Raw genomic sequence first — 19,346 nt, 5'->3', positions numbered from 1 at the left:
TGTGTGTGTGTGTGTGTGTGTGTGTGTGTATATATATACACATCATTCAGTAGGTCCGTTAGACAAATGAGGTTTTAAAAACAAACATTGCATGTCCGTTTAACGAGGATCTTATCAAAGAATGATCTTTATTTTTTTTACTGAGAATTAAATATGTATAGGGATTGTATTTCTTTTTTTTATTTGGGATTTTTATGCTATACATTGTATTTCTGAAGAAGAATACAGACATTACAGTGAGAACAAATGTAATCCCATCATTATCACGTTTTGCTTCGATATTTAATCTGCATGTTTCTAAATGCATTTATGTCAATTGAAATGAAGCTGTTATATGAATATTAAACTTTACACTGTTCTAAAATACACTGCTATTATTACAAACACAACAGTACTTGCAGAGAAGGATGACACTGGCCTCAGCTCTCATTGCTCTGCATCTGCAGACTTCATGATACACTCCAGTGGTAGTGCTGACTTGAGATAGGATGCTAAATCAATTGAAACAGAGGCATAAATAACATTGCAATAGAGCCGACTCCATATGCTGTATAAATTTCAGTGTATATTTGTGTGACGACTTGTAAATGGTCGGCTTGATCTGGGTACACATTATATCCCTCAAACATGACTGTTGGTCGTAAATTTCAGGGCTACAAGTTGTTTGAAGAGCTGTTGGGGGTTGGGTTAGTGTAAAGCCTTAACTCTAAGGCTTTACATGTTAACTCTAAGGCTTTACACATACTGTAGTACGATTGCCATTTTGGCAATAAAACAATGCTTTGTTTGTTTCAAAAAGTGACACACAAACATACAAACAGCTAAATCTTATTTAGATTTGAGTCACGTGATTGGCTGGACATCTTAAGCTGCATTGTTTCTGTTTTTTTTTTTCTCTGAAAATTGTTTCCTTGCCTCTGTTTTTGAGATAATTGCCCTGTGAAAATATCCATCATCATTCCATTTTAATTATTCTGGTAAATAGCAGCAATTTATTTTCAAGAATGTCACATAAATTTTGCCATTCATTCATCCCCTGAATTAAGGTGAAAAAAAGCAGCCCTTGCTTGTGTACAAGAAAATCATCTGGTGAGCTCAGCATCCAGACTATTTTTCAAACCGTGCTCTACTGGTTATGCTTGATAAAGGAAGACTGCAGCTTATGTTAACAAAATGTCAAGAGGAGTAAAACATTTATTTCGAGACTACTGGATTCAAAATAAAAGTCCACATCAATTATACCTCTGGTTATATCATACTTTCACTTTGAGAATAATTCAAGTGCATTATGAAAACCCAAGGTTTTATGGAATAAATGGAGTACACAAACTTCAGACTCAGCTTGCATCCCAGAACTTAAAAAGACAGTTGAATTTGAAAACTTCCTTAAACTGGAAGTGAAATACTTTCCTTGGTTCAGAAATTATCTAGGCTGAGTTTAAATCAAATCTAAAATGTTTTGAGGTTTTTTGCCCCAAAAACTACAAAACTGCACAGATATAAAAGAAAATAAAGAGTTAATCTATTTGAGTGTGCTATAAGCTCGTCTTAGAAAGAAAAAAATAAACTAGACACAGGTGAGGGGAAAAAAGGCAAACTCAGTCTTTGAAATATGCCTACATATCTGCAGTGTCATAAAAGAAGACTTGTCTTGGCATCTTACCGGCAAGGCACTCTTTGAGTGACAGAAGGATTAAGAGTTCCCATGGCAACAACATCTTCATTTTCCAAGGTGAAAGATTCCTCTTCTGCCAGACAGTGAAGAACACTTCCTGGGGAAACACTCCCTTTGTCTGAAACTGAGAAAAACACAGAAAAGGAGGCCACATGAACTCTGTGAACATTAGGAGTAGCAATCTCCATCGAGTCTTCAAGAAAAAAAAAAAAAAAAATGGTGTGACATTAATAATTCATTCAACCAAATAACCAGGGCCTGAATCTCATGCTGTGGAGTGAGCTAGCAGCTAATACTGTCGAAGCTGAGATATAGATTATATGTACTGCACTTCCACTATTTTCAAAGAGCAGGTCCGTGACAGAAACTCTAAGCTCCTGCTAAAAGTAGTGTGTAACTTTAGGAAACTAAATAGCTGGTCACATTTAGAACACAATAAATACGAATAGAAAAAAACACAAATAAGGACAGATAAGGTGGACACAGATACACATAAAAAGACTATCAGGTTGTGATTGTGCGGAGACAGAAACTGAAGTTGTTGAAATTAACCAATTATCTAGGAAAAAATGAATGACATGAATCTGTCATGATCGGTTTAAGGAATTGGACCCACATGCGGAAAAAACACTCAGAGAACACAGGAAAAGGTTTAACAGGTTTATTTGATGTAAAGTGAACAGAGGTTGGATCTGGAACTGGAAGGTCTGAAGGGGAGATCACAGAGATCAGTTTAGGGACCGAGCAAAATGAGACTGCGGCTTGAATTATGCTGGAGAGGGACTCACATTTGAGGGGGCTCTTATCAATCCTTGAATTATCCAGAGAAGAGGGAACTCGTTGGGGAGCGGACAGGTAGACATACGTTGGACCCAGAGGTGTAATGGAGCGGACTGTCACTTGGATTTGGGACAATATAGTCTGATGAAGGGTACATTTACAGGTCCTTCAAAAAATGTAGCATATTGTGATAAAGTTCATTATTTTCCATAATGTAATGATAAAACTTGACCATTCATATATTTTAGATTCATTGTACACTAACTAAAATATTTTCGGGTCTTTTATTGTTTTAATACAAACGATTTTGGCATACAGCTCATGAAAACCCAAAATTCCTATCTCACAAAATTAGGTCTAAACGAGCAAAAAGATAAAAAAAAAAAAGAATGAAAAAAACTATGATGAAAATAATGGACATTATGGTCAAAAAGTAAAAAAATAACAGAAAAAACAAATGTGTTATCTTTAGTTGGCCGAAAGAAACCTAATCAAATGTCTACTTTTACAAGTATAGCTGAAGCTGTAAAAACAAAGTATTTTATTTAACAAAGAACAATGTAAGATGAAATGATGTAAAGTGTAAAATATTAAAATTAGAGTGGATCTAATATTACTATGATTTATTTGTAACCTCTTTTTTAAAAATACTTCAAAAATTAAGCTAATTATTGAAATAAAAGCTTTGCATCAGGTAAATTATGGTCTGAACTGTATGAAAGGTGTTAAATTATGCATAGGTTATTAAACCCTTTATAGGGCTACATAAATTGGCCTCATAGTTCTACTATGAAATGGTAAACATCTCTAGGATTATATATTAGCAGGGTACATATTTTTTGACAACCAAAAAAAGGTGTAGAAGATAAAGAAAGATAAATCCTAAAAACATCTATGTAGGTTCTTTGGCATTTATTAACCTTAAATTGTATAGTTAACAACAGTGTTAATAACTATTTATGAGTAAAGTAAAGGCCCTGGAGTGTTCAAACTTAACCTTAAAATGATCATGACTGTAGTAAGTCTTAAATCTGAGTAATTATGTTAAAATTAGTGCTAAAAAAAAAGCAGTCAGCCTTTGAGTTTAGAGGAATCTCATTTGCTTCTTTGAGTATTTTACCATGGCTGGTGGTGCAGCTGCGAGCTTCGTGAACTTAATAAGGGGCCAAATCAGCAGGTCTAGCAACAAACGCTGGCCTGTTATTTTTAGATTGATTGCATGCATCTCCACCCTGTACTACTTTATGTACTGTATATGTAAACTCATACAGCAAATTTATATGCAGTAGCATTTTTCTAAAGAGGATTCAAATATCCAAAAACTGAACTTTTTCGACATATTTCATATATATTATCTTCATATTATATATATATATATATATATATATATATATATATATATATATATATATATATATATATATATATATATGCGTGTGTATTTTCCAAACATGCCAGGAGGGTGTAGGGGCATGGGATCTGAGATTGCACAAATGATTGAAGACTAAATTTGATTTTTGTAAATCCAATACCAAAAATGGGCAGAAGATGGCAAAAGTGCATTTATATCTAGTGTGAATGAGATATTTTTAACTTTCATACAAAGTCAGCTATTGACGAAGGTACAGTTCATCAGCTGTTGCCGTAGCTCCCAGCAAATGTGTAATGTGCGGGACCGCATGAACAGCAGCTTTATGACCAGGGTCTAACTCTTTGCGTAGCACCTCTTTACTGCTGGATGCTTAAAGGGGAAAACCTTTTTTTTTTAACATTGGGCCCTTGATTTTACGTTATTACATCATGTAATACTGACCTATATTAGTTTTGTGTCATTTGGAGTTGTTCCGAAGATATTCGGTTTTGTTATATCCAAGTAATGTCTTCCTATGGGCAACAAGTTGAAGGTACAAACTGAACTGTTCATAATTTATTTTTTATGGCACACCAGCATTCATAACATGTAGGCAAATCACTGTCCCCCAGACATCCGTGGTTATATTTTTTATATTAAAATTTTTTTAAAACAAAGCGGAGTGTGTATGACGTCATCCGAACGCCGGACAGGAGTTGTGACAGGCAGCCCGGGCCACAGGCAACTACACTAGCTAAGTGCATGGAGCAAGTTTGCAGAAGGAGACGTGTTAATCTACCATCATCTGTGGTAGCAGCACTAGACATCTTACAGGCATGTAAGTAAAACTGGTTGCAGTTCAGCGGACAGGATGAAGGAATGGTAGCTGGCGCCAAGGATGAGGTCATTCACACCGTCATACTTGACTTCAGAACAGCTCCAAATGACACAAAACTAATATGGGTCAGTAGAACATGATGTAATAACGTAAAATCAAGGGCCCAATGTAAAAAAAAAAACGGTGTTCCCCTTTAAATAAGCTTTCTGGAACACAACATGCTGGAGTTCATGAACTGCATTGTGCCCACTCCATGCAGTTCCATTCTCTCTATCATCCTTCTCTCCAAACATAAAGTTTAATTTATTTTTTATTTTTATTTTAACACATCTCTCCGTTGAATGGAGCCGTGAATGGAGCAAGGTGACTTTCCGTGTAGAACTTACTGCGTTCCCTGTCTCATCTTAACCGGTCCGGCAGAAGACCGCCATGTTGAGCCTGGTTCTGCCAGAGGTTACTTCCCAACGGGGAGTTTTTCCTCTCCACTCTCGCTTCATGCTTGCTCATCATGGACAGGTTCTCTCAACCTATTATCCAAACTGGACTTCCATCTTCCAGGTCCCTGGGTGAAGCTCTAGTATCAGTTCATGCAATCCACTGGATCTCCCCATTAAGCTTAGCAAACCGTCTCGCTAACCAGCAGTCTAGAGGATGACCAACTTCATCCATCTCCACTCCACCACCAGTTTCAGGCCTGGGGGGAAACAGCCCTATTCTTTGCTCCTGTTCATGCATATCTATCAAAATAAGTGGTATGTTTCCTGCTGAGGTCTGAGTGCCAAAGACAAAGTAATTGTATCAATAAATTTCTCCTAATTGTCTTTTCTCTTTGTGCAAGATTTTCAGATTGAAATGCATTACACACAGTACTCAATCAACAGTATTTTCAAACATTCATATTACAGGTATTGGCATTAAATTTAATTAAGTGAAAAAATATGGCTCTGTTCTGAAGTGTTACCCAAGACATTTGTAAGTATTACCACAGACCTCTATATAGTAATGTAAATATAGCTGAATCAGAGAACAGTAGAGTAAATGGATTTCTTAGTCTGTAAAGCTAAGAACTAAACATACTGTATCCTAATTCAAAAGGAATAATACTACTTATGAAAAAAGGTCAATTTAACTGTCATAATGATTTTGCTGATCTGCAATAAATAAAACATCTATTAGACGTATCTTAATTGTATTTTTTAAACATGTCTAAAACATAAAAATCTAGTCAACCTCAGCTAGGAATGGAAGCTTTTTAAAGTAAATACAACCAAAATTCTTGCTCCATCATGGAAAATCTACCCACCATAGGTCTGAAGAAAGCAAAAAAACAGAATTTTTGGAAAGTTGATATATTCATTCATCTATAATACAAAAGATGAAAGATGGTTCTAAGCTTTAAGCCGTGCATGACAAATGAGAATAACGTCTGACTGAGGGAAGTTCTTCAGTTAAATTCTAATTATGACATTTAATTTGAATTTGTTACCATAATAAAGTAGGTAATGTTCTTAGAACTTTCCCAAGATTGAAAATTACATTAGAAACCGATATGCTTGTTTAAAATGCAAGCAGTTTGTATTACTTTGCATTCATTATGTCCTAAAGTATCTTTTTAGAGCTTCCATATAAGTAAGAAATTGAACTTTTGGATTAAAACAGTAAATTCCCTAAATCACAGAGCCAATAGATTTTAGGTGAGGCTGATTGTTAAGGGGTTCAGAAAAATCTTCAATGGCTCTTTTCAGATTTTGTTTTACCTCTACCAGAGATGGGTTGTAGACGAGTTACTTTTAGGATTACCTTGAGGCGCAACACGTTTACTGTTAACTGTGTATTTTCTTTTCTTTTTTGTGTAACAGTAATCTTATTTGAGTACAATTTCTGACTGCTCATCTCTAGTTATTTCATGACTCATGAAAAAACTTGTTTAATCCAAAAATCTCAGAAAATACGCAAAATCAGCTCCATTGTTAAAATTCCCATTGTTTGCCTAAACCTCTTGGACTCACTTTTCCTGAAGAGAAGCAGATCTTTAAAAAAAGGCTTTTGACACAATATTGAGCCTTTTTATTCAGAATGGAATCCTATTTAAGTTCATACTATATATCTGCAAACCAAAGTGAACCAGTATTTTTGGCAAACAAAGTGTCTTAAACTTAAAGTGTTAATTTTTTACTTTTTACTTTCACTTTCCATGTTTAATCGGCCCCAAACAGATGTCTGTAACAGGAACAGAGAAATCAGCAGTCATCATGAGTGAAGAGGAGAGTAGAAATCATTTTTCAGGGGAAGAGCAGTAGATTTTCAACACTCTGCATTATTTATTCTAAGAGGGTTCAGTACTGATCATCCAAGCCTCATCTTGTCAGCCATCATTATTGATTTGGTTTCCACTTTTTGAACCTTCTGACTTTTTGTTTGTCATTCTGCCTGCTGCACTGTCATGGGTCTCAATCAAACATAGAAGCACTGATCGATAATGGGAGACTTGGTTGATGCCTTTGCTTATGAGCCCGGCTAAGGTGATAGATTTTCCTGTTCTTGCAAAAAAAAAAAAAAAAACATTAAAAAACCAGCAAGGAAACCGTAGCCATCAAACAATATAAGGTGTATTCTTTCACCTTGGACAACCCAAGCTTCCCTCTCGCAAAAGTATCTAACCTTGTTATACTGAAAATTATTTTAGACTCTAAATAATTTCTATTTTCATTAAGGAAACAACTTACAGATATTTAAAGTCAATTCCACAAAACAATGTTAATTAAAGTTGGATGAAACGCTTTTAATTTTGGCCCTGGTGATATTCTAAATCCATGTAAATTGTTTTTCCGATACTTTCTTAAAATGCATACTTGAAATCAATGATGTCATGGTCCACCACCTCTAAGTATCACCAAATCAATGGGTGTTGGAATTCGGATGTGCTCTCTAGGCAGTGTTTGAGTTTCTACGCTCACTGATACACAAATGCACTTCAGAGATTAGTATAAAAAGGGTTGAGTTTGCAAGGTGCTTCCACCTCCCTCAGAGGCAGAAACATATTAAATACATGTTTTCTTTTCCACGTGGAGTGATTATAGGAGGCACATATTTACAAGTGAAGACAAACATGTCATAATTACAGCTACATATCTAAGATGTGCAAAATGGGTTTTCAAGATGAGAAAAAATACAAAAAGGGGGCATTATTTGTTTTACATTAGGAAACCATGTAATGCCATACATTTAACTTGTCAAAACAACATCTAATGTACACCTTTTACTAGTAGTTATCTAGGGTGACCAGAAGTCCTCTTTTTCCCGGATATGTCCTACTTTTCATACCTTAAAAAAATGTACAGGGGGAATTTTAAAATCGTCCAGGATTTTGGTCGACTACAGTGCAGCAGAACCGAACCGTCAGCACCATGGGGAAGTTGGTTTGAAGTTGGATATTGGATATTCAAGCTCCGCAGAGTCAGCGGGATCCAGCAAACAGTTGATCCGACTGAGGGACTCTGATGTCAGCCATATGATATATCATGCCAATAGATATCATATGTAAGGCACACTTGCTTTTATGCAATTTTAAGCAATTTAAAAATTTTAAGATAATTTTAAAGAAGAAAGTTGGGACTTTTCTTCAATAGCTTCCAGGTCATGTGATCCACCGACTCAAATTTTTGGAAAATTGTTTTACTACGTTAGCCTGATGAGGCACACTCATTTTTATTCCATTTTAAGCCTTTGTATATTTAAAAAAACATTTATTACAAAAATAATTGATATTTCTTCAATAGCTTCCAGGTCATGTGACCCACTGACTCCAAATCTATGTCAAATTGTTGTACTACTTTAGCCAGAAGGGGCACACAAATTTTAATTCCATTTCAGGCCTTTGGCCAGGCGGGGAATCATACCGTCTTTGGGTCGGGTGGGGTCGCTCCTGGACCAGCCCCGGAGCTGATGGCTTGGTTCGAATGCCTGGTCCAAATGCCCCCCCCAAAAAACAAAAAACTTCCCTCCTCTTCAGAAACCCAAATCTGGTCACCCTACGTTATCGCAAAAATATTAATGATCTTCAATTAATTTCTTGCATTTAAAAACCATTCACCCGAAAATTATCAACCAAAGGCCTTAATTCAACACTAGTAAGGGAGAAGTTCCAATTCTTTCAGCTGTCTAAAAAACACATGTAGATTGGACTTCTCTAATGAGGCTTTGTCAGTATCTGGCTGTCTGACATGTTTGTTCACATACATGACAGTGAAAACTGCTTTGAAACCAACTAGGCATCAGGACTGTATCTGATCTATGTGTTTTTCAAATGTTAAATCTGTAGACCTCTCCTTTTTATTTATTTATTTTTTCAATCCTCACAATCATATCCAGTGCGTACACTATCCTTTCCAAAAGACTCCTTCACAGAGGTGCTTTTGTGATTTATGAAGTCTTTGCCTGTTTGTCAGTTAAGATAGATAGCTATATCTTTTACAGTGGTGCGTTCTAGAACATGGGAGGCAATATTTTGTTTCACATAATATGTTTCACATGTTAGGAGATTGAAAATCAATCTAAGATCATCAATAGACTGCTACCTAAAGTAATGTTATAAGGGTACAGTGACAACAGGATATCAGTGTCTAGGATGATATTAATTAAATACCAGATCCATCATTCAATTTGTCCTATTTTCTATGTATGAATCAGATCAGTGACACCATTAGAAGTTTTTATAAAGTAGTCATGAAAAATCAGCAAAATGAAAACCAAGACAAAAAGCAGACAGGTCCAGGAAATAGTTGTGAAGCCATTTTATGTTAGTTCAGAATATAAAACAATATCCATTGTTTTAAACATGTCAGGTAGCCTTGTTCCCTGTATCACGGAAAGTATGTAACTGAACCCAAATAATAACTTGACTTGAGTCTGTCTCAAGTCGCCAGATGTGGAACTTAAGACTGGCGTGATTAAATTTAACAAAAGACTTGAGTTTGACTTGCCCTTCCTGACCTTGGAATCTATTTGGCTTGAGTCATGCAACTTGCCAGGTCACTGCAATCATGTTTCTTATATTATCATTATTAGCAAATATATTATTAGATAATCATTGCTTTATTTTGCATGGGTGCTCCTGACCTGCAGCATATACGGAAATATGGCAATCTTCCACGTAAAGTATTAAGGGGATTACCTGCATCAGTCTAATGAGTGATAAGTAAGATGGAAACAAATCTGTCTAGCAACATCCCTAAAATTTTACATTTTTGCTACAAAGATTACACCACAACAAAACAGAAGACGAGCTACCTGTAAAATCTGCAATGTTACAGTTACTGAGAGTGCAAGGACTATACATCGAATTTCATCTGCTGTTTTCGGACAGTGCATCAAGAAAGGTGAGCTTCGTGCTGATTTTGGTTGGGGTTTTTTTGCTACTTGGTTGTGCTGCTGACAAGATATTACTTAACTAGTGTTATGATGTTAGCATTTTTGTCACTGGTGACTTGTTTTACTTGGTTTAAATATACACATCTATCTGAAATTGAAAAACTGGTGGCAAGAAGCTAGAGCTGGCTGGTTGTAACTAGAACTGACTGCAGTCAGTGGTGTCAAAAGTACACACATTTGTTACTTCAGTAGAAGTATTGACACTGCAACTTGACTTCTTTACTCAAGTAAAAGTGAAAAACTATCTGCTCCAAAAACTACTTAAAGTATAAAAGTATAAAGTAACCTTTAAAAAGAAAACAGCCAGATCTCACTATATGAATTGAAAGCTCAATTTTTCAACTATTTTGAAAATTCTCTGAGATAGGGCCAAGGATGAGGGAGGTCTTGTTGGTCTCATTCTCCATCTCCTGATACCCTCTCGCTTGTTTCCGACCTTTCAGACATTTCAACATCTTTTTCTGAATCTGAAATTGTAGCATGGTGTAGACAATTTGAAGCGTTAGAAGAACAACTGCTTGCTTCTAAGGATGTCTTTTAGCTAACCAATGAGTATTTGCGTTATATGACTTATCCAATTACTCTAGTTTTCACTAGATGTGGATGGCGCCAATGAACTGCATTGGATAGCGCACATGACGTGAAATATTAAACATTAAACCAGGGGTAACCAATTAAAAATCAGCGGGGTCAGAATAAAGAAAATCATCAACCAGTAAAGGTCTGGAGACATTTTTAATGATCTGTTACTTTAAACAGAATTTAACACTGAAATAATATGAGGTGTTTATGCATTCATGTTATACACTGAATTTTTAAATAAAAAAATCTAAAATAAAAACAGAACATTTTTTCGTTTTAAAATCTTACAGCCATGATCTTTTCTGGCAATCATTTTAACCTAGAAACTAACAATACAAAGTAGATTTGCGCAGAATTATTTTTTATCCAAGCTTCAATTATTAATAGTCATTAGAGATTGTATATGTAACTTGCACATCTAAAAAAAAACATATTAATAGATTTCGAAATATTTTAAATCTTATCTTCCATAACATCTTAGTCCCCGCTTTCCTCCTCTAGATAAAAAATATATGACGGAGGAGACTCATCCACGACCCTCGACACAAAACTCTCCTCCTTTTGCATGTTTTCACTGTCCATAGCGTTCCTTGACAGTGTCGTTGCTAAGTGCTACTTCCCAATGTAATCTCCCATTGGGTAACCCATTCACTTTATTCACTCGTGTAAAGTCGGGCACCACTCGGGAAAATTCGGAACTGAAACCGTTGGAACGGCTGCTTCCCTATTACCCTAATTAGGGTCATTGGGTGGGTGGGGCGGCTCCCTAGCGCCTTCTATTGGCCCGCCGTCACTGCCAACACTGTAGAAAGAGCAAGGTTGATTTTTTCCATGGTGGTTTACCTTAATAATTACGGCAGAGGGAATGAAGCATTTGTAAATGTGTTTTCTAAGACACATCTGTCGGTTAAAGACAGAACAATTTGAGAGGTTTTAATTGAACGTACAAAAAATGTGTTAAGGGGTTCAAATAAGATTTGTAGTGACAATTGTAGCCAAAATTGGCCACACATAAGAATGAAAACAGTTTATTTTACTTCTAGCATTTAAATTCCTCACAACATTATTTTGGTCCCAATATGTGCACTGATGTGGTTGTCACATTGGATGATGTTAAAGGGTTTTAGTCATAATCATTTACTATAAAATAACACAGAAAATAAAAAAGGATATAAACCAAACTTTTATCTCATTTTATTTACTTGGTCCTTTTTGAGTGTAAAAATATTTTTGACAGTTGGCGAGATCAGCAGACATAAACATTGCTGTTAAAGATGTGAATATTTTTTGCAAGCTTCTAAAATTCAACTTGAGGTGGTTGAAATATTACTTTTAGTTATGAATGTGTTATGTATTAACTACTCATTACTTTGCTTTGGCTGCAAAATCTGACTCAAAGGGTCTGCCTTTGTGAGAGCTTTCAAAAATAACCAAAGCATGCTCAATGGATCTAAGAGCATTTCATTCACCTACACCACCGATTTCCACATAATCCTCATAATGCTCCCATAATTCACCCATCCAGTGTGGATCAGAAGCCTATTATTTGCCAATATTGGGATGCTCAATTAAGAATGAAAACACTGTTAGTATTTAGTGCTTTGTGAGTATACGGCAGGCATGAATGCTTATCACAGAGGTTGACTAACAAGCCCCTGCAGCTTTTTAGTCATTAGCAGAGCTGCTCTGCCCAGTGATCGATGTTCATTTGTGCTCACCGCAGTCGGCTGTCCACTCTCACTTTCAAGCTAATCAACTTTATTTTGTCCACTTCCACACAAATGTGGCTCTGCTTTGATTAGCATTCAAAGTCATGCTCAGGGTTCTTGATCACATGTAACTGCGCACAGCAGCTATTAATTAGGAGGCCACGAATCCTGGAGGTATTTAAGTGAGGGAATTGACAGATGCAACAAGTCTGTTTCAGTGATGTATGGATCCTCCTGATCCTGTTTTGGGTACATGTCTTTTTGCTCTGTTAAGAAAATGAAGGTACAGGTAGATCATTTCTACATATTCAAAAAGGGGGTAAGAAATGTTTTGGAACATGGCTAATGGTGCCTAAAAAGACAATCCATCAGGAAAGATCCAAATAATGCAACATCTAGCCATAGAGTGTTTCTTTGGCCAGCTTGTGATACTGAGATAGCAGTGTTAAAATTCATAAATGAAGAAAGAATACTGACCCAGAAAATGCAGGTTTTCAAAAGAAGTGTTGTCCTGCTATAAGTTTGGAGGAGATTAGATTTCAATCATGTGGCAGCTACAATGAGACAAGAAGAAGAAGAAGAGAGAACTAGAGGGTGTCCTGGGAACTGCTGAGCCATGTTCCACTTCATTACACACTGAGTAATTGGTTAAATATGTGACTATATAAATTAACTCTCTGCAGCCTTTTGAGTATTAATTAAGACCCCTCCCTTCTCCCTTTTCTTAATACCAGCCCCAACACGTAATTTTTTCAAAGCATGGGACTTCATAAAGACATCATGAAGACAGTGTTTGTTCTTGCAAAGTGAGCCAGCAGCCTACAAAAAAAATCTAAACATATTGGTTTAATATTAGAGGTAATTTTTCCTTAATCCAATACTTTCTGGAATATTTCCTTCTTTATTATTATTATTTATAGGATGCGGAAATTAATACATATCCACACTAAAAAGAATGCTGATCTGACAATCCAGTCTATCTGCAATCTGTAAGTCCAGTGCATAAGGTTCCACACCTAATGTGTTAACTGTCACCCTTTGTATGTATATGAAAACAGTACACTCTATGTTAAGAAGAGGGTAACATGGAAAGGTTAGCATCTGCACAGTTTATTATAGTTACGGACACTCGAAGACCCTGTATGAAGACTGGTTCAGTTTAACACTAGTTGATTCACTCCAAAAAATAAAATCTCAACAATGGTGAAGACATTGAGAGACGAGCCAAATCAGACTGAGGGTGCATCACACTGAGTGTTGAAATTACATACTCTCCCTATGCAAACAATGTGGGAGAAATGTGTAAAGCCGTCAGTGATAAATTCCATGTGGTAAGAGCGGTCACTGCTATGCTCTCACCTGTGTTGCCTCACAGCACTAAGGTGTTCTCAATTAGCGGGACCATTTTCAAAAAAGCGAAACAGCAACAGCTAAAGTTGAAAAATTAGAACTTCTTTGTGAAACTGCGTCATGGCCAACAATCAGGAACTGTCTGTGGTTGTGACGTAGGTTGAAGGAGTGCAGTGGAGCCAAAGCTTTTTTTCAGCAAAATTGAATTTACTGTAGGGAATATAATGTTGACAAAGGATGAAATAAGGTCTAGTTAAGAGTTTTTCAGGTGGCTTTTAAAAAAACCTTTTTTAATATAGCCCTCGAATGTCTGTACTTCATCCTCCCTTATCTCCCTGGCCAGCTACTGCCTATCCTCAGCAATGGTGTTCTCTGCCTGGCTTGATACCAGGAAGTACTGCTGAATCCTACCATCATCCAGAAAGGGTTTTGGATTAACCAGAGTGGTTACATTTTTTTTTTTTACAAACTATAGTTTTTGCTGCTTTGGCTTTTAAGATATAATCAGTTTTATTTGAGGCTGATTACATCAGTGCTCTTTGACAAACCCAAGTGGATCACTTCTTCAGTTTATCTGGGATTTTTCCAAAAGTTAATTGTGTTTCCAATCTGATTCAAAAGTTGTGCATACAGCAAAACTTAGCATGAATTGATAATGTTACGTTTCACCTATGCTTTTATTGTAAAGTCCGGATAGGAAGATGTTGACAGGAAATGCAATGGGCTTGCCAGGGGTAACGGAACATCCAAATTGAAGGATCAGGGAGGCTGATGAACTACTAAATATTGTAAAACAATTATTACACGCTCTAAATAAGGTTAACATGCCTGCTTCTACATTCAGTGCTAGGACGGGAATGACCCATTAGGTTTCGGAGTAACTTCATATAAGAGCGCTGCACTAATGTCTGGTTGGATGGTGATGTCATCGACCCAAATTAAAAACGAATAGAAATAAAAATTAATAAAATAAATTAAAATAAAATAATTAGTTCAAAAGTCTGCACTACGGTAGCACTAACCATTCCGTCTATTATTATTTAATATATTTTGTATGGGGAGCTCAAACTTCCTTTCAGAGCTGTTGTGTAGTAGTCTTACCTAGATGGCTCTGCTCTCTACTTGAAGAAGAGCGGAGGCTTGATGAAGCCACTGTCATGAAATGTGAAACATTTCATTTGCCCAGAAACAATTTTTACTTGCCCATTATAATGTTTGATAAATATAGTTCCTGATATTCATTTTTGTAGATATATCAATGAAACATGTTTGTTTTTTAAATGTTTTTTGTAATTCAGTATTTTTTAAGTTTGCAGGTTCCTGGTGTGTATATGCATGCGTCAGATAATGAACTCAAGCCTACATTACCGTGTTAACATGCTTTTCAATCCTTCCTTCACATTCTTTTCAAACTAAACTTTGCTTTAAACTCTTGTGTGCTTGGAAAAATATAAATTGTAATGTTAAAAATAATAAAAAAAAAACTTGACAGGTTAAAAACTTAAGATAAATCACAAGATAGACGTCAATGTCACAAATGAATAACTTATTTTAGAGTCACAGTATGTTTATACAAGATATTCTATTAATATAACGTGACTTTCTAGAGAATTATTATACATAGTTATTTTATACAGGGTTTCCACAGTCTTACATGATTTCAGAATCCCCTGACTTTTAACTGACTCAGGATTAGTTTTCCCTGACAAAATAAATGCAGCAACAAATCAAATTTATTTGAATAGCCCTTTACAATAGCCAAATGGTACCCAAAGTGCTTTACAACAAAGCCATAAAAACGATACATAACACATATAAAAACATACAAGATACAATTAAAAGTGCTGTAGTGGTGCAGCGCTGCAGGACATTAAAAGCCTTCCAGAGGTGCATAAAAAGGAGCACACAGAAAGATGACATCTAAGAGACAGTAATATAGTCAGAATTAAAAGCTAATTTAAAAAAGTGGGTTTTAAGCTTTTTTTAAAAAAGGCAAGACAATAATAATAACAGGTCACCAATTTAACATGTTTAGCTCTATAACATTTAAATGCACCTCTCCAATGTCTAAGAGAAAAAAAAATTATGAACATTTTTTAATGTATGACCTGCATCACTGTACAGAACACTGCCATATGATAGCGCTTTCTAGCTTGTTTGTCGTTTTGGTAACTACATCAAAATTACTGCTAGGTGGACAAAAATCACTCCATCTGGCGGAAAATCACCAAGCTTTTTCAAATCACGTGTCTTTTTCAAATCACGCAAGAATGTGTACAAAACAAGAAAATGGCGCCGACAACGCTTGTGGGTCATTTTCAGTGAATGTCGGTGATTTTTGAAGTAATTTTGAGTGATAAATACATTTTTTTTGTGAAATTTGTACTCTCCCAACAATAAAAACTTCTTGCCCCGGGCGATCGGGCAACAGTTAACATCGAGCCCTGACTGTGAACTTCAAAGACACAGTGGTGAACTCCCTACGGTCCTTGCAGAAATCACAGAGTAATCTGCATTCAGACTGAATGCACCCTAAGGCTTTCGACCCAAACCATTTTTGATTGAGCCAGACTCGGATGTGGAAAGTTAGGAGGCTAAGACAGTGGAATTTCTGCCTGTTCTACAACAGTGTGAAATTACAAAACTGCGCTCGTGACAGCGGTTCACAAAACATCCATGTAGCAGATCAGCTGAGCAACAGAGAAATTGATACACGGTAGAAATATGAGTATTACATCATGTATGTAGTGTTTCCAATATAAGCAGCTTGCCATGGTTTGTTTAACATAGTTTTTTGACTCGCATGATAAATAAACAGGTTAAGCTGCAACACTTAGCAAAGGGACTGCAGGTGAGTCCCTAATTGTTGGAAAGGCCCCCTTTTCCATATGGAAATGCAGACCAAATTAGATCTTTGCCTTTCATTTTCCCAAGTTAGCGAAACATTTGTGTTCACTGTATCCATTGCTCCCTGGTAGTTTGGTCAACAGGCTAATCTAAAATACATTTTTGTTTGTGTTGACAACCAGCCACTTGTTGGAAATGTTTATTTTTGATGCAATTTGTTAGTAATGGAGGCAACTTGATGTCACAACTTCAGGTGGAGGAAGATAGACGTGCACGGCTTATGTCACTGCCCTGACATTATCTTTGACCTCACATTAAATGTCAACAGATTAGCAAAACCAAACCAAACTGTTTTGGAAAGTGCACTCTGTCATGTATGAAAAAAGCCTATACAAAGAAACCAAGCCAGTTTAAAACCCTTGATTTTCTTGGAAGGTTTAAACAGAGGCCAAACAGCCTCACATACATTAACATGAAAAAGTCATATTTTCTGGTGATGACTTATTTAAAAACATTTTAGAATGAATGCTTTGGTCCCCAAGGGAGGTCACACATACTAGTTTTTGAGACAAGAGATTGACTTGAAGACACAAACAGTTAGCACGTACCTTATGTGCATGTATCAACAGGTAAAGCAATGTGTGTCTTTGAGTTTAACCTTTGCAAACTGTAGTAATAAATCATAGTATCAAGNCGCCTTAAGTCAGCCCTGTGCCGTCCAGAGACCCCTGAGCTTAAAATTAATAGGGCTTCAGAAATTGGAGTTGGTGAAGACATGCCTCCAAGAGCCCCTCAGCAGAGGCCTCTAACCGCCAAGAGCCCTCTGCAGATGCCTCAAGCCACCTCAGAGACTGAACTTGAGCCTCCATGGGTGTTTTCTCCTGTTCCCGAGACGGAACCACAGTCGGTGGTCCCTCCAGTTCCAGAGGTGGAACCACAGTCGGTGGTCTCTCCAGTTCCAGAGGTAGAACGACAGTCGGTGGTGTCATCTGTTCCTGAGGTGGAACCACAGCCGATGGTTTCCCCTGTTCCTGATGAAGAGCCACAGTCGGTGGTCTTCTCTTTTCCAGTTGTGGAGCCGCAATCGGCGGGCTCCTCAGTTCCTGTCCAGGAGCCGCAGGTGGCGGTCTCCTGTGGGCCTGTTCCTGGGACGCGGTCGATGGTCCTCCCTGTTCCTGATCCGGAGCCGCAATCGGCGGGCTCCCCTGTTCCTGATCGGGAGCCGCAATCAGCAGCTCCCCTGTTCCAGACCCGGAGCCACAATCGGCAGACTCCCCTGCTCCAGAGCTGCAATCGGCGGGCTCCCCAGTTCCAGACCCGGAGCCGCAATCGGCAGGCTCCCCAGTTCCAGACCCGGAGCCGCAATCGGCGGGCTCCCCTGTTCCAGTCCGAGAGCTGCTATCGGCGGGCTCTCCAGTTCCAGAGCCGCAATCGGTGGGCTCTCCAGTTCCAGACCCGGAACCGCAATCGGCGGGCTTCCTTGACCCAGAGCCGCAATCGGCGGGCTCTCCTGTTCCAGACCCTGTTCCAGAGCCGCAGTTGGCGGTTTCCTCAGAGCCTCCTCCAGAGCCGCAGTCGGCGGTCTCCTCAGAGCCTCCTCCAGAGCCGCAGTCGGCGGTCACTAGTGAGCCTGTTCCTGAGCTGCCGAGGAGGGGACCGGGTACCCCGTGGGGGTACCTGCTGAAGTTTGGGCGTCTTCCTCCTGAGAAGCTGCTTCGCCTTCGGCCCCGCGGCCGGACCCCAGAGCGTCAGCTTCGCCTCCAGTCCCGCGGCAGACCCCCGGAGCATCAGCTTCGCCTCCGGCCCCGCAGCAGACCCCCAGAGCGTCGGCCTCGCCTTTGGCCCCGTGGCAGACCCCCAGAGTGTCAGCTTCACCTCCGACCCCGCAGCCGGCCACCTAAGACTCTGCTCCGTTACCAGATCCTCGGCCGGCCCCCAGAACCTCTGCCATGCCTCCGGCCCGGCGGAGGTCCCCCTAAAACGCTGCTTCGCCTCCGGCCCTGCGGTCGGCCTCCTGAGCATCTGCCTCGCCTCCGTCTCAACGGTCGACCTCCTGAGCAGCTGCTACGCCTCTGCTGCCGGCCTCACGGTAGGCCACCTGAGACTCTGTCCCGCTGCCGGTCCCCCGGCCGGCCACCTGAGACTTTGCCCAAGAAATCTTCTGGGTTTTCTTTTGTTTTCGTCCACCGTAAGTGGATCATTTTCTGTTCTGGACTTTGTTTTTGTTTTTGCCCTCCTGGCCTGTTTTCTCCATCGCCCACTCTGGGTGGGTTGTTTTTTTTTTTCTGGACTCTGTTTTTTGTTCCTGGCCCTCCTTGCCTTAGTGCCCCCTCCGCCCACCCTGGATGGGTTGTTTTTTGTTTTCTGGACTCTGTTTTTTGTTCCTGGCCCTCCTTGCCTTAGTGCCCCCTCCGCCCACCCTGGGTGGGTTGTTTTTTGTTTATTTTTGTTGGACTTTTTCAGGGGGCGTCTGGAATCCGCCCTTGAGGGGGGGGTACTGTTGGGATCCTCAAGCTTGCCCTCCAGAGGGCGGCGAGGATCCTTTTCTGCTCTGTGTTTTTCCCTTAGGGTTGGAGTTACTGTGGGGATCTGGAGACTACCCTCTGTCTCCAGCAGAGTGCGCCGTGGGTCTTCTGGAGCTGGAACCTTCCTGCACACCTGTTGCTAATCCTCTCATCAGAAGACCTCTCCTTTATAAGCTCCTGCCTGACCTTGATTCCACGCCACAGTGTTGATCTTAGTTGGTTAGCTTCCTGAGCCTCTGTTACTAAAGAGTCTTTGTTA

General features: G+C 38.7%; 1 protein-coding gene across 2 annotated transcripts in view; it reads right to left on the bottom strand.

Annotated features, from left to right (window-relative positions):
• Positions 1 to 19,346, bottom strand: part of LOC107093188 (contactin-4-like) — a 124,818-nt gene that overhangs the window by 102,340 nt on the left and 3,132 nt on the right. For both annotated transcript variants that reach the window (XM_015388062.1, XM_015388061.1), the window contains one exon: positions 1,664 to 1,799. In XM_015388062.1, the coding sequence (XP_015243548.1) occupies positions 1,664 to 1,724 (61 nt within the window). In that variant the 5' untranslated portion in view covers positions 1,725 to 1,799. The remainder of the gene's footprint in view (positions 1 to 1,663; positions 1,800 to 19,346) is intronic.

This window comes from Cyprinodon variegatus, unplaced genomic scaffold (assembly GCF_000732505.1).
Source record: "Cyprinodon variegatus isolate N-32 unplaced genomic scaffold, C_variegatus-1.0 Scaffold412, whole genome shotgun sequence".
NCBI lineage: Eukaryota > Metazoa > Chordata > Actinopteri > Cyprinodontiformes > Cyprinodontidae > Cyprinodon > Cyprinodon variegatus.
This window is presented reverse-complemented; position numbering and strand designations above follow the sequence as displayed.